Source organism: Crinia signifera, chromosome 4 (genome assembly GCF_055691185.1).
Source record: "Crinia signifera chromosome 4, ASM5569118v1, whole genome shotgun sequence".
Lineage (NCBI taxonomy): Eukaryota > Metazoa > Chordata > Amphibia > Anura > Myobatrachidae > Crinia > Crinia signifera.
In genome coordinates, this window is record NC_139220.1 from 117,032,003 (window position 1) to 117,056,781 (window position 24,779).

The 24,779-nt window shown below is 43.1% G+C and overlaps 1 protein-coding gene across 1 annotated transcript in view; it reads left to right on the forward strand.

The window, feature by feature from the left end:
• The window catches only part of LOC146074345 (dynein axonemal heavy chain 3-like), a 1,013,923-nt gene that overhangs the window by 691,066 nt on the left and 298,078 nt on the right, over positions 1-24,779 (forward strand). Inside the window, 1 exon segment of the mRNA XM_083182299.1 lies at positions 16,371-16,590. Within this exon segment, the coding sequence (XP_083038425.1) occupies positions 16,371-16,590 (220 nt within the window).

Here is a 24,779-nt window from a genome sequence, read left to right on the forward strand (position 1 = left end):
TCATATTTGAGCCATCCTCGCTGAATGTGTATACAGCAGCCGGGCTGAAAGATCCGCAGCTTTCAGTCCAGCTGTCTGCTCCCTCCCTTGCCACCCCCCTCCCCGCCCGCAGCGTCATATACTCACCGCTGCTCACCGGCGCCGTCCCGCTGATACTCACCGCCCGGCAGTCCTGCTCCCCCGCCCGGCCACACAAGCTGGGCGCTCCGCCCCTCCCGGCCTGCTCGCCCCGCCCCCCCGCCTGCTGAACACGGACAGGAGCGTACACTGGCCACCAATGGTTTATTTTTAAGCAAAGCCTGTAATATATACATTGCTGGCACAGACCAGCAATGTATATATTATTGGTACCACTGGGCACCAATGATCATAGCCAATAATATATACATTGCTGGCACAGACCAGCAATGTATATATTATTGGTACCACTGGGCACCAATGATTATTTATTAGCCAGTGATATATACATTGCTGGCACAGGCCAGCAATGTATATATTACTAGCACCACTGCACACCAATGATTATTTATCAGCCAGTAATATATACATTGCTGGCACAGGCCAGCAATGTATATATTTACTAGCACCACTGCACACCAATGATTATTTATATACATTGCTGGCACAGGCCAGCATTTGTGCTGTAAAAACGTTTTGAAGAGCTAAAACGTTTTACCTGCAATGGGAATGGTACTTAAATGGCATTTAAAACTGTAATCTGCTGCACACGGAATGCTAAATACCGTTTAAGATTACCTGTAACTTAAAACGGGTCTGCAGTGGGAAAGCAGCATAAGAGTGAACTAGAATAATGCCCTCTGTTTTTAGCTTTGCTCCCAACTTAGAATCATCCATGCCTGTCATATAATTACTCATATTCAGCCTCAGCAATGTCATAGCCAGAACTTTGGCCCTATGTGACACTTTAGTCGGCTCCCTCTCAGCTCTTGGCCCCATAGCAATGTATCAATAGTATCTGTGCCCTTGGATTGTGGGAGGATATTCACACATCTATGGGAAAAGTATACAAACTCCACACATGTAGGTCCATGGCAGGAATTGAGCCCATGACCTCAGTCAAAATCCTTCTTAGATGGACAAAACCATGTGCACTGCAGGGGGACAGATGTAAAATGTGCAGAGAATTAGATTTGGGTGAGTTATTTTCTGTGCAGGGTAAATTTTGGCTGCTTTATTTTTACACTGCAATATAGATCTCACTTTGAAGTAAAACCCCACCCAAATTTTATTCTCTCTGCACAAGTAACATCTGCCCCACCTGCAGTGCACATGGTTTTGTCCATTAAAGAAGAGTTTGCTTTGGCAACCAACCAGAATCACCCCCTAATTCAGATCTATAAAGTACAATGTGAAATGGAAATAAGGTAGTAAAGTATACATTACAAGCAGGGCCGCCGAGAGGCAGGGGGGCGGGTACATTTTACCTGGGCCCGGGCCTGCCAGGGGGGCCCGGGTCCCGACACACACTTAAAAAAAAATTATATATTTATCTTCCTCTCCCGGCCGGCTCTTGGCCTCCTCCTGCAGCATGAGACACACTGGGTCTAGTAAGGGGGCGTGGCCACGGGTCCGCGATTAGGCCACGCCCCCGAATTTGCCTAAGCCTGGTCAGCGATGGCTGTCCTGCTCCTGGTTCAAAAGGTAATGCCGCCCGCAATGCATGGCTATGGACAGGGGGACAGACAAAAAGCGTGTGTGTGTTGTAACAGGCTGTGTATTTATGTATATATGTGTGTGTAACAGGCTATGTGTGTGTGTGAGTGTAACAGGCTGTGCGTGTGTGTGTGTGTGTGTAACAGGCTATGTGTGTGTGTGTGTGTAACAGGCTGTGTGTGTGTAACAGGCTGTGTGTGTGTGTGTGTAACAGGCTTTGTATATATGTGTGTGTGTGTGTGTGTGTGTAACAGGCTTTGTAGTATGTATGTATATATGTGTGTGTGTGTGTGTGTAACAGGCTATGTGTGTATGTATATGTGTGTGTGTGTGTGTGTGTGTGTGTGTGTGTAACAGGCTTTGTATGTATGTATATATGTGTGTGTGTGTGTGTGTAACAGGCTATGTGTGTGTGTGTGTGTGTGTGTGTGTAACAGGCTGTGTGTGTGTGTAACAGGCTGTGTGTGTGTGTAACAGGCTTTGTATATATGTGTGTGTGTGTGTGTGTGTGTGTAACAGGCTTTGTAGTATGTATGTATATGTGTGTGTGTGTGTGTGTGTGTGTGTGTGTGTAACAGGCTATGTGTGTATGTATATGTGTGTGTGTGTGTGTGTGTGTGTGTGTGTAACAGGCTTTGTATGTATGTATATATGTGTGTGTGTGTGTGTGTGTGTGTGTGTAACAGGCTTTGTATGTATGTATATATGTGTGTGTGTGTGTGTGTGTAACAGGCTATGTGTGTATGTATATATGTGTGTGTGTGTGTGTGTGTGTAACAGGCTATGTGTGTGTTACAGGCTATGTACTGTATGTGTGAAGGAACAGGCTGTGTATGTATATGTGTGTGTGTGTAACAGGCTATGTATGTGTGTGTGTGTAACAGGCTGTGTATGTATGTATGTATGTATGTGTGTGTGTGTGTGTGTGTGTGTGTGTGTGTGTAACAGGCTATGTATGTATATGTGTGTGTGTGTGTGTGTGTGTGTGTGTGTGTGTAACAGGCTATGTGTGTGTTACAGGCTATGTACTGTATGTGTGAAGGAACAGGCTGTGTATGTATATGTGTGTGTGTAACAGGCTATGTATGTGTGTGTGTGTGTGTAACAGGCTTTGTATGTATGTATATGTGTGTGTGTGTGTGTGTGTGTGTATAAAAGGCTATGTTTGAATATGTGTGTGTGTGTGTAACAGGCTATGTGTGTGTGTGTGTGTGTGTGTGTGACAGGCTATGTACTGTATGTGTGAAGGAACAGGCTATGTGTGTGTGTAACAGGCTATGGCCCTCATTCAGGTTGGTTCGCTCCCCCGCACATTCACACAGGGGAGCGATGTTGTGCATGTGCAGCCACGGCAAACTGATTATTTGCCGCCCCGATCGCATGCAGCAGTGTGGACGGAAGCGTGGGGTGGTGGATATGGGTTGCGCCGATGGGAACTCCCATGACGTGGATGCCGGGGGAGGGCAGCTGATGTCACCGGATGTCAGCTGCCCACCCTTTTCTCGTACAGGAGCGCCACAGATCTAAGACAGCAGAGACTGACTTAGATCTGCGAGCGCTGGAGAAATGATTTGATGGTTGGCGACCGCACTGCCCTGCACACAAGCTGCAAATCGATGATTACTGTATGTAAAACATCCGTTCGCATGCGTGAAATCTGAGGTATTTAGATGACCCACAATCAGAATGACCTCCAATGTGTGTGAAGGGAACAGGCTACATGGGGCCCATTTATGACGGATCATATATGGAATGCGATCTGGGTGGGACCATACTGCCCAGGATCACATGAGATTAAAGAGGTTTAATGGACACAATCCCCCTCTCCCTCCAGGTGCACATACCGCTGGCCATCACAATGCAGCTGCTCTTGGCCCCGGATCTGTAGCTTTGGGGGACACAACAGATACCGGCAGCTCAGCTCGGCGATACTGCAAGTAGTGGCATCTGCTGCTTCTTGCCAGCAGGTTGAAAGAACTGTTGCCGCTTTCCCTGCTGCGTGTGTAAGCTTGGGATCCTTATAGTCCAGAGGCGGCACTTCAAATGGGGATGATGGTGCCAGCCACAGATCTTGGAGAAAGGAGCCGTGGGCTGGCCACCCCTGCTGTATGGCATAGGGGTCTGGGCAGCGCAGGGGGGCAGAGGGTCCCTGTGACGGATGGGCAGACAGCAGTGGGGTCCTTGCGGAGGATGGGAGCTATTACCTAGTTCCCATCCTCCGCAGGGACCCTGCCGCTATCTGCCCATCTGTGGCCACGACCCCTTACTCCCATGGGCGCAACCCATATCCACCACCCCACGCTTCTGTCCACACTGCTGCATGCAAACGGGGCGGCAAATAATCTATTTGAATTTTGGCTCATTCTGTGTAGCATAATGTGTAAGGGGCAAGTATAAAGGGTCTACTATTGTTTTGCATAAAGGGTATATGGTGTGGTACACACCCCTATATCCTTTAATGGCCACACCTCTTTTCTGTAGCTCGCCACTCCACGCTGTTGTACCGGGGCCCAGGATTTCTCTTGGCAGCCCTGATTACAAGGATGAACATATAATGCTAAGCAATCATTCCAGTTATCTTATGTAAAGGTCAGGGTTACCGGAATGGAAAAGCTGAGCCTTTCAGCAGGTGATAATATGCATTCCTTCTCCCACTGAGGATTAGAGACTTTTCTTCTAAGAAGGATTTTGACAGAAAGAATGAACTAGAATAAGGCCCAAAGTGACAGGACTATAGACAAGGGAGCAGATGAACATAATTAACCCCTTCCCGACATTTGACGTACATTTACGTCATGGCCGGGATGTACTTCCCGACGCATGGCATAAATGTACGTCATGGCTTTAAACTGTCACCGCGTCTATAGACGCGGTGACAGTTTGGAGATGTCTGCTGTCCCTGACAGCAGACATGTCCCAGCATGTCCAGGGGGGGGCGGCGATGCCTCCCCCCCGTCGGCGATCGCTGTGATTGGCTGTTCAAATGTGAACAGCCAATTACAGCGTTTTCTGTGTACCGGCGAATAACGTTCGCCGGTGACACAGGGATCGGTGGTGATTGGTGCTGTAAAGTACAGCACCAATCACCACGGGGTGTAAGGGTGACACTGGTGTCACCCCACCTCACCCCACCCGCCCCCAAAGGCCGTGATTGGTCCGTCGGACCGACGGACCAATCACAGCCATGGAGGGTGATTTAAACTAACGGTGACTGCACTGCAGACGCCATTCCGGTCTGGAATTGCGTGCAGTGCGGTCACCGTGCCTATCTGCCGTGATATACTGACCTGATCCTTGCAAATACTTACCTGATCACTGCTTGTAGCGCTTCCTGGATCTTGTGACTTCTTGTGACTTCCTGTGTTGTGCTGCTGCAGTGTGATAGAGTTATAGATAGAGAGATAGAGAGAGATAGAGAGAGATAGAGAGAGATAGAGAGAGATAGTGACAGAGAGTGCTATATTTTGTGTCTGCTGCTCCCCCCCCCTGTTGTGCTGATCAGTATATCTGTGCTGATCAGCAACTTTTTGGGGGTGCTGGTTTTTTTTATATATATATACAGCTGTGCTGCGTGTGCAACTGACTGCTGCCCCCCCCTTTTGTGCTGATCAGTATAAATTAACTGATCAGCAACTTTTTGGGGGTGCAGAGTTTTTTTTTATATATATACCTGTCAGTGCTGCTGCTGCAGTGTCATAGGAGGTTATTCTGATCGGTGCGGCCAAACGTGCGTACGTTCACTATTAACGTACGCTAGCCGTACGCGGCCGTTAGGGTTAAGTCCACCCACAACTCAGCCGCTTACGTACGGGCAGAAACAACGTAGAAGGGGAGTGGCGTACAAATGAGCGTACGGCAACGTACGCGGCCGGCCCAGCCCTTACACTCCGACAACTGGCGTACAACTGAGCGTACGGCAACGTACGCGGACGTCTTTCATCCGTCTTCCCACCGACTTCTTGCGGAGATCTGAGCGTACGCCAGCTTGCACGGACGGGTCCCTATTGTTTTCAATAGAAAAGTCAGCTTATGTCACCGCTCATGAGAGGGAGCGTACGTCCGTGTACGCTGGCATACCCTTCACATATATGGACCTGCAAATCTTGCCTTTCAACTATAATTATGAAAATTAATTAATTGATTGAATTAATTAATGTGCAAAATAGTGGCCATGGGCTTAAAACATTGCTGAAACATCCTTTGTAGGTGTTAGATGTGGTTTATGTTATTGTATCATAAATACAAAACCTATGTTTGTATTAGAGTGAACACGTTGACACATGTCGACTTGTGTAGATTGAGTGTGCTACTGTGTAAAGTCTATGAAAGCACGTAGTGAATGTGTATAACTGTTTATCAAATACCTACCTTAGCATATATAAGCAGGTCTTAAAAAGATTCTTACCTTAAATTAAACCAACCTTTAAATGTAGAGAAGTATAGAAAGATAAGCTTCCAATGTGTTAGAGTGCTGTGTGTGGCTTGCAGGTAGTGAAATCATGGTTTGGACTTAATAGACTGCAGCATTGCTTATTACATTCAGGTGTATGTGTTTGGTAGTAATCAGCGTAAATTAGCTCACGCTGGCATGCGGTATCTGTAGGGGTGGTTTGAGATGGCGGTTGGCAGCCGCCTGTTTGGTGTCCGAAATGAACGGTGCTTTAGTCGATCGTGCGGTAGTAGCACCGCTCATTTTTGGTGCACACCCCCGTGTACGCCCATATTTACGCCCATTTTCCCTCATTATTTCGGCCGCTCCCCTCATCACGCCCCTATGCCGCCCCCAATGCTTGTACACTCGCGTACAGGTTTTTTCGCACGTAGAGACCCGTCCATAAGCGTTGTGGAGTGGTCGCGCCTGCGCATTAGCGAATTTACGCATACGCAGATCATGAAAAACCCCGGGACGTACGCGTACGGCCCGGCCGCTCCAACCAGAATAAGGCCCACAGAGTGATAGATAGTGAGAGATAGAGAGATAGAGAGAGATAGTGACAGAGAGTGATAGAGAGTGCTATATTTTATGTCTGCTGCCCCCCCTTTTGTGCTGATCAGTATATCTGTGCTGATCAGCAACTTTTTGGGGGTGCAGAGTTTTTTTTTTATATATATACCTGTCAGTGCTGCTGCTGCAGTGTCATAGAGTGATAGATAGTGAGAGATAGAGAGATAGAGAGAGATAGTGACAGAGAGTGATAGAGAGTGCTATATTTTGTGTCTGCTGCCCCCCCCCTTTTGTGCTGATCAGTATATCTGTGCTGATCAGCAACTTTTTGGGGGTGCAGGGTTTTTTTTTTTTATATATACCTGTCAGTTGCTGCCAGTTGCACTGTCAGTTGCACCAAAGGTTGTGCACCTGCTGCCCCTCACTAGTAATCAGTGTCACATCAGTGATCACCTTTTTTTTTTTTTGAGGGTGCTGTGGGGTCTTTTTTTAATTTTTTTTTTTACACACACTGTGATTTTGTGGGTGTCCTGTGGCCACTGTGCGCTGATCAGTGACGTACATCACTGATCAGCTTTTTCGGCACAGGGTTGATCTATTTTTTTTTTTTTTTTGATCAAATTCCTGTTGCCTTTGAGCGCTGTTTAGTGACGGACGTTACTGACCAACATCTGTGCTCAATTTTTGGCGCAGGACCTTTTTTTTTTTTTTTTTTCTGCACTACATACACACTACACACTACATACCCCCCCGGGTTGAAATAAAGTTTGTACCCCCCCTACACTATACACATGTTGAAACATTTCACTACCAGAAACACAAAAATAAAAATGGCATCCCAAATGTCATCCCAAATGTCATCCCAGTCATCCAGAAGAATGTATTCAGCGGAGGAGGCATATGCCATGCTTGCCTCTGACTCTGACACAGCCAGTGATGCAAGCGGGGAATTTGAAGGATTCATCTTAAGCTCCTCTTCCTCCTCTAGTGATGAGGGACCCCCTCAAAAACGCCCCCGTAGAGCAGCTGAGACCCCCCCCAATAATTGATCTCGTATGGACCCCACCACCAGACAATTTTGAGCCCCAGGTTCCTGAGTTTTTGGCCATCCCAGGAATCCAATTTGATTCCACAGGTCTCAGAGAAATTGACTTTTTCAAATTATTTTTCTCTGATGATTTTATAAATTTAATGGTGGACCAAACTAATTTATATGCCCAGCAGTTTATTGCTCAAAACCCCACGTCATCATTTGCTAGGTGGACCCCTGTAGATGCAGTAGAGATGATGACGTTTTGGGGTCTGGTGTTTCATATGGGCATAGTAAAAAAGCCAGAAATTAGGCAATATTGGAGTACAGATGTTCTGTACAGCACCCCACTTTACCGTATGGCCATGACCAGAACTCGTTTTGAGTTAATCCTTAAATTTTTGCATTACAACGATAATGCACAGTGCCCACCCAGAGATGATCCCACCTTTGACCGGCTATTCAAAGTCAGGCCGGTCATTGATCATTTCAGTGCCAAATTTGCAGAGATGTACATCCCAGATAAATTCATTTGCATAGACGAGTCCCTTATACATTTTAAAGGAAGGGTTAAATTCCGCCAGTACCTTCCCAATAAGAGGGCAAGGTATGGCATAAAAATGTATAAGCTGTGTGAAAGCACCTCAGGGTACACCCACAGGTTTAGGGTATATGAAGGGAAGGATTCAAGAATTGAACCGCCAGAATGCCCCCCCTCCCTCGTAGGTGTTAGTGGAAAAATTGTCTGGGATTTAGTGCACCCCTTCCTGGATAAAGGTTATCACCTCTATGTGGATAACTTTTACACTAGCATCCCCCTGTTTAAGGCCCTTGGTTCAAGAGGTACAGCAGCTTGCGGTACTGTGCGCAAGAACCAAAGAGGCCTCCCAAAAACGCACATTGCCCAAGTAATGAGAAGGGGTGAAAGCAGGGCACAATCCACCGAAAATATGTTGTTGGTCAAATATAAGGACAAGAGGGATGTCCTTATACTGACAACAATTCATGGAGACAGTACCACCTCCGTCCCTGTACGAGGTACCAGTACCCACACCTCAAAACCTAATTGTATCCTGAATTACAATAAGTACATGGGCGGAGTGGATCTTTCAGATCAGGTACTGAAGCCGTACAGTGCCCTGCGGAAAACAAAAATCTGGTACAAGAAGCTGGCCGTGTATATCATCCAGATGGCACTGTATAACGCTTACGTGCTATTCCGTTCTACCAGCCAGAGGGGGACATTTATGCACTTTCAAGAGGAAGTCATAAAGGGCCTAATATTTGGGAACCAGCAGGCAGAGGGCCCCAGTACTTCTAGTACTGGCCCCCGTATTGTACCAGGGCAGCATTTTCCTGATGAAATCCCCTCCACTGGAAAAAAGGGCAGGACACAAAAAAGGTGCAAAGTTTGCTATAAAAAGGGAATAAGAAAGCAAACTATTTTCCAGTGTGACACTTGCCCCGACAAACCCGACCTATGTATAAAGGAGTGTTTTAAAATATACCACACATCTATGGATTATTAGGTTCATCATTTCACCGTGCTTCGGGGGTCTTGCTAATGCCACATAGCACCCACCATTCATTCCACCAGAATCTGAGCCGCAAAATCCAAAAATCACTCCTTCCCTTCTGAGTCCTGCCATGCACCCAACTGGTATTTTTTGGTCACATGTGAGGCATTGCCGTACTCGGGAGAAATTGGGGCACAGATTTTGGGGTGCTTTTTCTCCTTCATACCTTATGAAAATGAAAAATTTTGAGCCAGAACTGCATTTTTGTGTAAAAAAATGTAATTTTTCATTTGCACAGCCCAGTTGTATCAAAATTGGTGAAACCCCTGGGGGTTTGAAATGTACACTATACCCCTAGATGAATTCCCTGAGGGGTGTAGTTTGCAAAATGGGGTCACTTGTGGGGGGCTTCCACTGTATTGGTGCTTTGGGGGTCTTGCTAATGCGACATAGCACCCACCAACATTCCACCAGAATCTGTGCTGCAAAATCCAAATATCACTCCTTCCCTTCTGAGTCCTGCCATTTTTTGGTCACACATGAAGCATTGCCGTACTCAGGAGAAATTGGGGCACAGATTTTGGGGTGCTTTGTCTCCTTCATTCCTTGTGAAAATGAAAAATTTTGAGCCAGAACTGCATTTTTGTGTAAAAAAATGTAATTTTTCATTTGCACAGCCCAGTTGTATCAAAATTGGTGAAACCCCTGGGGGTTTGAAATGTACACTATACCCCTAGATGAATTCCCTGAGGGGTGTAGTTTGCAAAATGGGGTCACTTGTGGGGGGGTTCCACTGTATTGGTGCTTTGGGGGTCTTGCTAATGCGACATAGCACCCACCAACATTCCACCAGAATCTGTGCTGCAAAATCCAAATATCACTCCTTCCCTTCTGAGTCCTGCCATTTTTTGGTCACACATGAAGCATTGCCGTACTCGAGAGAAATTGGGGCACAGATTTTGGGGTGCTTTGTCTCCTTCATTCCTTGTGAAAATGAAAAATTTTGAGCCAGAACTGCATTTTTGTGTAAAAAATTTAATTTTTCATTTTCACTGCCCAGTTGTACCACAATTGGTGAAACCCCTGGGGGTTTGAAATGTACATTATACCCCTAGATGAATTCCCAGAGGGGCGTAGTTAGCAAAATGGGGTCACTTGTGGGGGGCTTCCACTGTATTGGTGCTTCGGGGGTCTTGCTAATGCGACATAGCACCCACCAAAATTCCACCAGAATCTGAGCTGCAAAATCCAAAAATCACTCCTTCCCTTCTGAGTCCTGCCATGCACCCAACTGGTATTTTTTGGTCACATGTGAGGCATTGCCATACTCGGGAGAAATTGGTGCACAGATTTTGGGGTGCTTTTTCTCCTTCATACCTTATGAAAATGAAAATTTTTGAGCCAGAACTGCATTTTTGTGTAAAAAAAATGTAATTTTTCATTTGCACAGCCCAGTTGTATCAAAATTGGTGAAACCCCTGGGGGTTTGAAATGTACACTATACCCCTAGATGAATTCCCTGAGGGGTGTAGTTTGCAAAGTGGGGTCACTTGTGGGGGGCTTCCACTGTATTGGTGCTTTGGGGTTCTTGCTAATGCGACATAGCACCCACCAAAATTCCACCAGAATCTGAGCTGCAAAATACAAAAATCACTCCTTCCCTTCTGAGTCCTGCCATGCACCCAAATGGTATTTTTGGTCACATATGAGGCATTGCCGTACTCGGGAGAAATTGGGGCACAGATTTTGGGGTGCTTTGTCTCCCTCATTCCTTGTGAAAATGTAAAATTTTGAGCGAGAACTGCATTTTTGTGTAAAAAATTAAATTTTTCATTTTCACTGCCCAGTTGTACCACAATTGGTGAAAACCAGGGGGGTTTGAAATGTACATTATACCCCTAGATGAATTCCCTGAGGGGTGTAGTTTGCAAAATGGGGTCACTTGTGGGGGGCTTCCACTGTATTGGTGCTTCGGGGGTCTTGCTAATGCGACATAGCACCCACCAAAATTCCACCAGAATCTGAGCTGCAAAATACAAAAATCACTCCTTCCCTTCTGAGTCCTGCCATGCACTCAAATGGTATTTTTTGGTCACATGTGAGGCATTGCCATACTCGGGAGAAATTGGTGCACAGATTTTGGGGTGCTTTTTCTCCTTCATACCTTATGAAAATGAAAAATTTTGAGCCAGAACTGCATTTTTGTGTAAAAAAAATGTAATTTTTCATTTGCACAGCCCAGTTGTACCACAATTGGTGAAACCCCGGGGGGTTTGAAATGTACATTATACCCCTAGATGAATTCCCTGAGGGGTGTAGTTTGCAAAATGGGGTCACTTGTGGGGGGCTTCCACTGTATTGGTGCTTTGGGGGTCTTGCTAATGCGACATAGCACCCACCAAAATTCCACCAGAATCTGAGCTGCAAAATACAAAAATCACTCCTTCCCTTCTGAGTCCTGCCATGCACCCAAATGGTATTTTTTGGTCACATGTGAGGCATTGCCGTACTCGGGAGAAATTGGGGCACAGATTTTGGGGTGCTTTGTCTCCTTCATTCCTTGTGAAAATGAAAAAATTTGAGCCAGAACTACATTTTTGTGTACAAAATTTAATTTTTCATTTTCACTGCCCAGTTGTACCACAATTGGTGAAACCCCTGGGGGTTTGAAATGTACATTATACCCCTAGATGAATTCCCTGAGGGGTGTAGTTTGCAAAATGGGGTCACTTGTGGGGGGGTTCCTAACTTTTAGCATCTTATGGTGCCTAGAAACCTACATGGTGCCTAAAAAATAATCTCATAAAAAGGAGGCTCCAAAATCAAGTAGGTGCTCCTTCTATTATGAAGCCTGTGGTTTGGTCAACGTGCACACTAGGGCCACATATAGGATATTTATGAAAACAAAAGAATTGGGGGAATCAATTTTTAGTCACATTTCTCTAGTAAAATGTACTGTGTTCCTTAGAAAAATGTATTAAAATTGAAAATCTGCAAAAAAAATGAAATTTTGAAATTTCACCTACACTTTGTTTTAATTCCTTTGAAACACCTAAAGGGTTAACAAACTTCCAAAATGCTGTTTTGAATACTGTGAGGGGTGCAGTTTTTGAAATGGCATCATTTATGGGGGTGTCTCACATACAAGTCCCTCAAAGTCACATCAGAACTGAACTGGTCCCTAAAAAAATCAGTGTTTGAAATTTTCTTGAAAATTTGAGAATTTGCTATTCATATTTTAAGCCTCCTAGTGTCCAAAAAAATTAAAAGGAGGTTGAAATAATGATGGCAACATAAAGTAGACATATGGTCTATGTTAGTTATTAACTATTTTGAGTGGTATGATTATTTGTCTCACAAGCAGAAAATTTAACATTTTGAAAATTGCTAAATTTTCCATTTTTTTACGACATTTTGGTATTTTTCACAAAAAAACACAGACTGTATCGACGAAAATTTACCACTAACTTGAAGTACAATGTGTCACGAGAAAACAATCTCAAAATCACTGGGATAAGTAAAAGCAAAAAAAAGTTATCCCCACTTAAGTGATAGATTTGAAAAAAAGGGCTCTGTCAGGAAGGCAAAAACAGGCTGCGGCGGGAAGGGGTTAAAGGAGAAAGGAGACCGCAAAATAAAATGTGCTGTGGTCCAGTGAGAGTGATCACTGGATAGTGAAAGTATCTCAGTGTATAAACTTCAGATAATAGATGTACTGTGTCTATGAAAGAGGCATGCAACACTCCCATTGAATGGTTCAACCAGATTTTTTGATTAACCTTTCTGATAGGAGGAAAACTGTATTTCTATGATATAACAATGATCGATTTTGCTGTCACATAATGACATAATTACAATAGATTTTACTGTCACATAATAACAACATGAACTTCATTCCTTCCTCTAGGTTCTTTTTTAGCAATGGTGGTTGTGATTGGCAACTGTTTACTGTTATTTGTAGGGGAACACATGATTTCAAAAAGAATGACGAAGAGAAAGATATCTATGCCAGAAACAATTTTTTTGTTCATATTCACCATAATGACTGTTGGGGTCATTTGAAATTGAATGTATTTTCACATAAAAATGCAGTAATAAAACACATGCTGCATCAATGGCAGGTTTATACATTTATTTTAAACTGCATATTGGTTTTGATATGTGCAAATCAAAATGTACCATACTGTATATACTCGAGTATAAGCCTACTTTTTCAGAACATTTTTTATGCTGAAAAAGTGAGTGAGGGTCCCACTTGAGTCAATACGTTTTCCCAGTTTTTTGTTGTAAAATTAGGTGCCTCGGCTTATATTTGGGTCGACTTATACTCGAGTATATACGGTATGTAAAATAACCTAAACTGCTGATGTGGCATGTTGGAATGTAATGAAATGCCTGAACTTTGTTCTCGTTCCGAATATATATACAGGGCCATCGAAATCACTGCTGAGCCCTGGTTAAAAAAAGGGTGTGGCCAATGGGAGGGCGTGCTGATGCCCGGTTAAAAAATTTTTTTTTTAGCAGGGGCAGTAGGTTGTGTACAGGCAGCCAACCAGGGAGATAGTGGACAGGCTTATAGACAACAGGCTTCTGCTGCCTCTCTTCCCAGCTAAGCACATGTCACTGAGCAGCGTGTGATGAGCAGGGGAGAGAGGCTGAGCAACCTGTCCTCTCTACTCCACACTGCCTGGCTCCTTGCAACAGGGAGGGGAGAGCAGGACCCGGGACCCTCCGCCAGACCCAGGCCCGGGTAAAAATTACCCGCCCCCCCCCTCTCGATGGCAGTGTGTGTGTGGGTATATATTTATATATATATATATATCAGGGAAGAGAGAAAGGGAGGTAAGGGACAGTTGGGGAGAGATGGAGTGAAAACTGGGGAGGGCATGTGAGACTAAGGGAAAATAAATGAATAAGCCAGCCAGGAATGAAATAAACAATCTTTCTAAACCTACTGCTAAATATCAAGATAGGATTTAAGCATGTCAATAAAAAAGACATCTAAGTAGGGAACCAAGGCTTACAGGGATGACTACTAGACTTTCTGTGACACATAGGGTGGTAATCAATTGTTATATCACACCTGATCTCCTGTCTAAAGAGACGAGAGATCTTAGGACGATATTCAATTTTTTTTTTTGAGCATATCGCACTCACTATGGTCAGGTTTAGCCACACATTCACGCATTTCGGCTCACCACCCGGGGATAGCAAGCTGAAATGCTGGTTAAAAAAAACGCCCAAAGTGTTAAAAATTCTTGGCTGACTTAAGTTGTTACCGGATACAGTATTATGATCTTTATATAAGAAATGGAAAGTACTTTATATCCCAAATCATAATCAGGCCACCCGGACTAGGAAAGCTTCAAAGTGTCACCACACTCCAATCTGCATCTTCAACCTCCAAAGACCCAGTTAATAGCGAACAGCTTTCTGTTTCACGCATCATTATTAATTACTGCAGACAAAAATGTACTTGAGAAAAATGAACATGTCTAAAAGTTCATGTTAGCTGCATGAACTTGAGATAGTATAGCCCCTGTACATGCATCAATCTAATTTATAAAAGGCCATATTAGAGTGTCAGAGCTCGAGTGTGACTCAAGTGTCTTAATAATTCCAGAAAAGGCTTTTGGAGTTATTCTAGTTGATTCACTCAGATGCGAATTCGCATCCTTGCGAGTCAACCAGATCCCACCTTACATCTACGTGCACATTCTGAGGGAAGTGGGCGGGCAGCTAAAATCCGGTGATGTCAGCTGCCTGCCCCCCCCCCCCCCCCCCCCCCCCGCACCCGCTGGGCATTCCCAAATGCTAATACACCGCCCTCCGCTCGCAAGGATGGGCATATTCCAGATTCAATAAATATTAAATCATTTTCTTCATTCCTCTTGGAGCTTATAATCAAAATTTTAAGTAACTACTAACCAAGTACATATAGTAGTGTCCAATGTCTTTTCTCAGTAGCCAATTAAACTATGACACTGTTTTTAGAATGTAAGATAAACCACAGCACCAAAAACAAAGCCATGCGAACTATATACACCAGAAGTCGCAACCTAGGATTCAAACTGCTGACCACAGCTCTGTGGCTAAGATACAGTCTAACATAAAAGGACTTCACTATTGTTAGTGATGGGATATACGTTCTGATGTCTTTCACCTCCAGTGGAGCATGTGGCTCTGCTATCTAGGGCCCACAATGTTGATGGTTGTCTGGCAGCATCCTTCATACAGGAAGATGATATGACAAAAGAACAAAAACAAACAATACAAACAGCCTGCTCCAATGAACATGTACTATTGTAGCTACTGTATATGTCATTTCTGACCTCTAAACATCCTGAATACTGGACCAACAGAAACTGGTATACTCACAACAAATAGCACCATTAAATGATTAAAATTTAAAAAAAAACACTAATTTGCGATTGCATTGGGAAAATCATATTCTATCAATACCTGAAAGTTGCTGTTAAAGAGAATAATGTATATGCTTCTGCTTAATCAATATATACTGTATATATAAACTATAAAAGTAGAAATGTGCTTTCACTATACTGACTTAACGTTATTGTAATGGTGCAGGCAGAATATAGATTTTCTATAATAAAATGATTTTGGTAGCGAACATCCTGCTTCAAATATTCCGGCTGTACTTAAGAATGCACATATATTTTATATTTCACGATTTTCTGTAACTGTTCAGGCTTGCATGACCCCCTGCTGTGTAAGAGAAACAGAAAACCCACTACAGGCTCAGTATATTGAATGCTATATCATTCAAATTCATTTTGCGTTCCACTTTTTGCTATTGTTAGACAATTCTGTTCACTCCAAGTTGATGTTGGAAGGAGGTATTTGCAGGGGGAAATAAACAAAACTCTCTTTGTTGTGTGTTTCTATATGCTCTTCCAGGAAATGTCCATCACCACAATTTACTGCAGCTAGCACATATGAAAGAAATATTGTATTTAATTTAGCATATAACCTATTCTCCACAGTTGGTGGCAGTCCATCATCTCTATCTGACAGCATAGGAGATCTAATCTACGGCTCATATTTTCAAATTCTGAAAGCTTGGCCTTCTGTAAAATATTATGACTTACTTAGGAATAAGTCTTCATAATATTCATTTGCAATGTACATAGTGGAGCAGCTACAGTATCTCTAATTTCATTATTGTATATATCTGTTTCTGCAGGAAAGACACAAGCATGATCAAAATCAAGGACACGTCTATTGTTCTGGCTATGGCTCCCCCTGCTGGAGGACGAAATGCAGTCACCCCTCGCCTTCTTCGCCATTTCAATGTTTTCTCAATAGATGCATTTAATGACGAAACTATGAAGACTATATTTCAACCAGTTGTTGACTGGCATTTCAACCGTGGCTTTGATACGTCTCTGAAACGATACTCCAGAGTAAGAGATTATTGTTTGTTTGTTTGCTCATACATTGTATGTATTTATATGTTTTTTTATATATATATATATTTATTTCTTGTGGTAGAGATAGGTGTCACAATTAGATGGTAAGTACTTGATACATTTATAAAATATGTCAGATCTAGGAATGGCTTTGGTGCATGAGGCCCCTTAGGTTGGTGTGGCTGGACTGTTTCAGGCCATCATAATCGTAAAATTATTTTGACAATTTTTAGCACTTAAACTTGTTATTAATGTAACACTATTCAACGCCCAAATCACTACTTCTCACCTACGGTATGTGACACTTATGGTACTTAAAAAACGACTAGTGTGATACCTTGGAATGATTGGGGTGTGCTGGCCCAGGGGGTTCCAGGCTCTGGATTTAAACCTTAAGAATGTTAAAGACCCACCTGATCAGGCCACATCACTGTGTGAGGTGGGCCGTACTTTTTGGCCAAGAACTATGCTAAGAACTGAATTTTTTCCTCCATGTTAAAGTACACAGTTTATTTTACTTGTTCTGTTTACCAGTGTTCTTTTTTCGGCTTGCACTACAGTGCTCAGCATTGTAAAACCTTTTATTATGTTTAGAATAAGGGTGTGCAGTGCAGCCATCATTCTCCCCACCATATATTGATATATTAGCAATAGGGCCAACAGTACAATGTCAATGGGGGGGGGGGGGGGGGGGGGGGGGGGATGGGGGGGGGGGAATTTGAGCAATGGCTGTTAACAAAATATCTCTCATACAACAGTTTTATTCTGCAATAACATATGCACAAATGAGACATGTTAAATAATGTCCATTATTTGTATTATGTATTTAACAAAAAAAATGCCCATTAGGACTATCTTAGCAAATCTTAACATTGCCGTTCTATGTGTAATGATTTGTTCTTATCAAGAAAAGCAATGCAGTTCTGTATTTTATTTTTTAATTGATTGCAGTGGTAAATTAAATTGGTAAGTATACATAATGGGGGTGTAGACAAATCAAATATTTCAAGACAGTTTGAAAATTATAATTCATTATTTTTAAATAATTGCATTAAGTAAATGATAATAACCTCTACACTCTAATGAATGCATCGCCACATAATTCTTTTTGAAGAGCTCTCAACAGCAAACGTGTTTTAATCATACTATTCTGGCTCTCCTCAACAATGTCCTTCTCTATCTTTTCCCAGAGGACGTAGTGCTAGGACCATGTTCAATCCAAATATGCGACCACATATAAAGCATATATCTCTAGAGATATATACCTATAGTGACATTTATGTATGTGTCTGTGTGTGCATGTGTGTACAAAATATTCTGTAAAATGACAGTATACAAGCAAGGTAAATATATATGAAAACATGTGTTCATTAGGATGACCTGTATATTATTTTTTTTTAAATGCACCACCTACAGTCAATTATTAGAAAATACATTTGTTTGTTTTAAAAAGCATTGTTCTTTTATGTGATATAAGAAATCTTTGGAGTCTTGTAATATCCATATTATTACTAGGGAGAACACTATCACACATCATACATAGGAATACTGTCTCACTGAGAAAGTTTGATATTTTTGCTCCAGTTTACTTACTATCTGGGGAAGTGTGGTTTGAGGCTCAAAATTCAAATTTGAAGGTGAAGAAAATATGAAAGATAGTGAAAGTGGTCCTTTCAGTGGTTATGAGTGTGAGCGGCATGTGTCAGAAATACCATGTGTTAGAGACTGTGGGGGAGTTATATTAATATAAATATATACCAGTGCCTGCTGTAAAACAAATCAATATAGGACAGTTGTATCTCTCTCTCTCTCTCTCTCTCTCTCTCTCTCTCTCTCTCTCTCTCTCTCTCTCCTTTTGCAAAACAGACACAATTCTAGCAAACACACATACAGTAGCTGTTAAACACATACACACTCAAGGACTAGTGCCAGACACACATACACACTACTGCCAATACACACTACTGCCAATACACAATTCTGTTGCTATCATATACTCCCACTGGTACCAACATACACCACATTACACCAGATGTGCTACACATGTGGTGCAGATTGATGCAGGAGCCTTACCAGGTACTGAAAAGGACTTAAAGACTGATGTGGACTGCCTACATGCTGCCACAGGCAGTTTCTTAGCCAACCTGCTGTAACCAGCCAATGCAGGAGCAACAGTCAACGGTGATCCCAGGTTAGAGCATAGCACAGTGATCCTGGCCATAAAGCTACACCACTGATTCATGTTTCTGGCACCTGGAACTATTCACCAGTTGCAACCACTGATAATGTCCGGTTTGCTTCTGACAATCCCATAAGTGTGGAAACCAGCTGGGCAGATGCATGAAGCACCATGGCATGGGCTTGTAGGCAGGATGGGTAGATTGGTTAGGGGGGATGAGACTGACCCATTGGCAAACCTTCCTGGTATAGCCTGGGGTCTTGTCCAATGATAGATTACACAGTGGTCCTCCCTATCACAGTAGTACACCCTATTCCAGTGGTTTCCACACTGTGTGACACTGTGTCGGGTGCTGTGATGATCTTGCATCTAGGTCACATGTAAATTCCAAAAATTAACCACACCCCAAAAAGTGCATATAAAGTTCAAAATGTGGCCCTAGTGTTGATGAAATAAGGGTTTTTAATCTTATACACAGGTGTCATTTGGCTTAAAATCTTTGATGTAATTCACTACCTTCAAGGAACCTTTAATGTATTCAGTGATACAATGTAGTCAGAGGACTACAAAGGGAAGAAAACAATTTAGTTCTCTACAGAGACGCACTTTAATGATTGCCATTGCTTTGACTTGTAAGTGCAGAGGGTTCTACCACTTTTATTTATTCTACATTCTCTTTTCTCTCATGAACATACTGTTCTTGTGTTAGCTTTTTTTTCTGTTGCACTTTAAAATGAGTTGCCAATATGCAGCAATGGGTTATCTATCAACCAGTCTGTACCGGCAAATATAGATTGTACCGAATGTACCGTTTTTTTTTCTTCAGTTTGCGGCGGTCAAACACTCTGCGCATAATCCCCCCCCCCCCCCCGCTCCCCGGGCTCAGCTCCGTTTTTGCTGCTCGGTGCGCCGGCTCTACCCCATTCCCAAGAGTGCATCGGCCGGTCCCGTGCGCCATGATGTCACGCGCCGGGACCTCGCACCCTGCACATCAGGGGAAAACAAGAAGTCTCCGCCTTCATTCTCCGCATGCCCAGACACTTGTGGGCACGAAGGGCTAAGTGGGGTGCGGTGGCCTGCCAGCCCCGGCGCACGTGATGGAGGGATCATCTTCGCATCGAAGCCTGCTGCCTGCCTGAACTTCACAGCACATCCGTGCAGCAAGTAGGTGGCTGGGCTCAGGCTGCACTTTGAATAATAAATTGTGTGACGTGCACCTGCTGCAGCTCATGTCACATGGTGGCTTGGTGGGCTGCTGGCATAATAAATAAGTATATTTAATATACTTTTTTATTAAATAAGTATATTAAATATACTTATTTAATATGCCAGGAGCCCACCAAGCCACCATGTGACATGAGCTGCATCAAGGGCTGGGCTGGGTGCCTGGGGATGTGACCACACCCACTTTACACAAGGCCACACTCACTGTACCCATGGCCATGCCCCTTCATATATGTGTACCGATTTCTGGCCTTCAAATGTTGGAGGGTATGCAACTCCTTCCTAAATGGACAAAATCATGTGCACTGCATGTGGGGCTGATATAACATTTGAAGAGTTACATTTGGGTGGGGTGTGTTCAAACTCCAATCTAAATTGCAGTGTAAGAATAAAGCAGCCAGTATTTACCCTGAACAGAAACAAAACAACTCACACAAATCTAACTCTCTCTGCACATGTTACATCAGCCCCACCTGCAGTGCACATGGCTTTGTCTATTAAAGAAGAGTTTGCTTTGGCAACCAACCAGAATCCACCCCTAATTCAGATCCATAAAGTACAATTTGAAATGGAAATAAGGTAGTAAAATATACATTACAAGGATGAACATATAATGCTAAGCCATCATTCCAGTTATCCTATGTAAAGGTCAGGGTTACCGGAACGGAAAAGCTGAGCCTTTCAGCAGGTGATAATATGCATTCCTTCTCCCACTGAGGATTAGAGACTTTTGTTCTTTTATTGTAATGTCCATTTACATAAGAGTGTATGGATCAAAATGGAAAGTTATGGCGAACGAAGCAATGATCTGTAGCGCAGTATTTGTCACTTCAATAGTTATAACATTATGGTTGTTTTTTTCATTCCATTGCTATATACAGTATGTATTTTTCATCTTAAAAATATATGAGCTAGTGGATGCAGCACTAAGCAAAACAGTGGATATAATGGTTTGCCAGGGAAAGACTTGACACACTTTGATATATTGTATGTTGCTAGACTTCAACACTGCTGAAGCTAATAAAGACTTACAAATGACAGAGGTTAAGTACTGACCATGTCTAACTAGAGACTGATTGGCTTTAACAAGGCTTGTTTAGTTGTAGCTTAGAATCTAGACAATAAGAACATAACTGACAAAATCTCTTAAGGAAGTCAATTCATGGAGGACGAACAAAACATATTTAAGGGGACAGACTATACCCAGTCTGTAAAAAGCAGAATGATGCAACATAGCTGGAGATTAAATGGAGATTTCCGAGCTACTGCATCTTGTGAAAGACCTCATCTCAACAGTGATTAGATTGGGAAATGTTCTCTTTTATGTAATAATTTTTCATTTAAGACACTGTTGTCCAATCGCTGTTGCAAGAATAGAATGTAAATGGCTCTCTCCTGGCCTCAATGATTTGGAATGCTAAACTCCTATTGTTGGCAGTATAGTGCACAGTTATAAATGATGGAGAAAGAGTAAGGGCAATGTAAAATGATAGCAGCAGCTCTTGCAATATAACAGTCGAAATTAGGAATTTGTCAACAGATTTTTCCCTCACAAATTCAATTTTTTATACAGTAAATAGTTATCTAAAATAATAAAAAGAGAGTTGAGCCGACAATTCATCATACTTCCCTACTTTTTTCCCCCTGCTCTATGGAAGAAGCCCAGAGAGGAGTCTCTCAGCTGCACTTCAGGGGGCCGGGATGGAGCCGGGGGTCATCAAGCCCCAAGCCGTGATTTGCAGGTCAACAAGGAGGGGGTGGGGCTAAAATGATGTGATTTGTGCAATTTTAGCCCAGTCCCCTTCCGAAGGGCTGCAAATGTTGATATTTGGCAGGTGGAGGAGGAGTATGCAGGAGGAAGGGGGGGGGGGGGTGTCCGGGGGAATGCAGGGGGAAAGTTACAAAGGAGAGATGTTGTGCATTTTTAGGGTGCTGTAGTTTTCAAGTAAGTAGGTTCAGCTGATACAGTGTTATGAGGAACACCACAAGCAGCAAAATGGCACTCAGGGTTCAGATACAGAGATTAAAGTATATATGTGAAACAGCCCTCCACTGGAAGTCACACTTGCAGCTCATCATTGTGGCAGGTCTGTGAAAGTACAATGCATGATTTTAAAGCTCTGAAAGATTGTTTCAAATATTAACATTGATATGGAAAATACTACCTACATAGACAGAATCTCCCTAGAGAGAGAGAAAGAGACTGTAGAAAGATAAGGGATGTACACTGTGTGCGATGCCTTGCTATTCAATCCTGACTTGATTCTGATCAAATCTCACAGCAAGGCAAACTAATTTGTTTTGGACTATACAGTACAGACCTGCACTATGGCCCTTATTCTGATTGAATTGGATGGCTCCTAGTGCAGACGGACAGCTGATGGTTGGTGTTTGCACATGTGCAGATGCATTTCTGCGCATGTGTGAATGCCTCACGCGTCTGAACACGTCGTGAATTCCGTGCAGAAAAGGATCGTATGGACCCATCCGAGCAGGGGGTGGAGACGGGCATGAAGGGCTGTTTGGGATCATTACCATATGCATATGCCCCGCATTTCATGGGCATTCCCATGAAAATGCTGGCCGTACGTATGGTAATGTGGCCGTGATGCACCTGTGGGGGGTGGACAGCTGACATAGCTGGATGTCAGCTGCCCGCCCATATCCCTGCTTTCATACGGAAAAATGTCCAAGTGGTCAGGCAGCACTAGGTGCTGCCTGACCACTCGGTCCATCACTCGATGGTCGGCGACCATCGGAGGATGGGGGAGGTTCCCACAGATGGAGGAGGTGTTCAAATGAAACATCCACTAGCGGTCCGTTCGGTTGGTGTCTTACCGCATTTGGGTGGTGTGAGCGATCCGTACAGTAGGCGGGGCTATGAAAACACTCGGTTCCTATCTGAAATACGCATTCATCCAATTTAACTAGAATAAGGGCCTATATGGTTTAGCCTCCACAGTCTCTCTTTCTATTCAATTTAGATGCCATTGGACTGTGCATCGGGATTGAAATCGAATGCATTCAAATAGAAAAATAGACCACATCAAACTGTGTGCACGGGGCAAAAGATGCTCAGAGACAGACAGACAGACAGATACCAAGAGAGAGAGAGAGAGAGCAAGATGGTAGATAGATAAATACACAAATAAACAATATTAATACTAACTTGCACTTTTAGGATATGAGCTGCTGAGTTTGAATCCCCCTGTGTCAGTTCTCTTACCCTCGCTGCCTGCATCCATTCCTCCATCAGCTCAGCTTTCTTTTGTGGTCAATGGAGAGCAGGGTACAAATGGAGAGTATGACACCTAGAGGCACCCGGCAGTACTGCAGTGACACTGTCACTGACAGCAGTTCTCAAATGTAAACATGGCCGGCACCTAAGATTCCCTCTCTTGCCTGAGAAGCCCGGAGAGTCTGTGTTGGCCAGAACTGATCAGGGGGGTTTCTGGGTAATCAGAAACCTCCCCTGCATGCACTACTGGGGTTGTCTCCAGACTTATTCCCTGCATTGTTTATATGCCATGTGCATGAATATGACATATATACAGTTCCGCTTTGCTGTGCAGATAATCAGCAGCGATCGATTGTTTCCCCCACTGTCCCCCAGTGTGCAGGACATGCTGCCTGTGGGTGGGACAGTGCCCACAAAGTAGGGCGGTCACATAGTAATTGGGATGATTGAGAAATATGACTTAATTTTTAGAAACTACTAGTTATACTGGTAGGAACCTTGCTGCGCTAACCAAAAACAAAAGTTAAAACTTTGAAATTGAAGATTTCCCTTAAAAAGTTAATAGTAATTGTGATATGTTACAAAATAATGGAAATGAATTGATTACATACAATAGTGTCATTTCTCTAGATAAAATAAGGAATCAATGATTTGCAGTTTGAAAGTGTTTTCAACTTTCATTGTCATTCTGAAATGTCAGTACATGGATCTTTTCAAACATCATATATAAAATGGTATACGTTCATTAGTCTTATAGTAAATTATGTATTTCAGTGGCTAAAAAAAATCCTACATAACCATATTTTCATATAATTGGAAAGCTTTTCTTCTATTGAGTGTAGACCACATTGTCAAGCTGTGGTGACAGCCAGGACAGGAGTGACTTAGGACAGACAGCAGAGCTTGCGGCGATATTGGGCCTCAGGCATGCCTTGCAGTGTGTGGCCCAGAACATTAAAAATATATTAACGTCTAAGACTTTATTGTGAAATGTTAGAACTTGCCCTGTAATGTCCCAGCTGCAATGCAGGCTTTACACAGTATGTTACTGCATGTTAAAATTGACATTAGTATACAGCTAATGTATTTGTGCCGTTTGAGAACCCTCTTCAGGCATACAGTTATGAGGTCATGAAGTGGGTTTCTATTTCTAGGCCAAATTAGTGACTTATTGCAGCTCAACGACATTCATTTACACATGTTTGAGGCTAATCTGGCTGAAGTACATTCTCTTCCTCTGTGTCAGTGAACATGGAAGAGCTGTTTTAGAACTTTAATACTTCAATTTCCATGCCACTCTAATACTGTGCATCAATATAACATTGCCAAAATGGAAGTAGGTGGACACATCCTCACTTCCTGTTTGAGCATTATTGGAGCTGTATTCAGCCTTCTAGAAGGGGGCATGAGAGGGATCGATGTATGAGGATGGGAATGATGTATGACAGGACATAATTATTGTAATAATACTTTAGATGACTAGGAAATAATAATGCATGAGAACATTAATGAAGTATTGTAATGAGAGATGTAATATGCCCA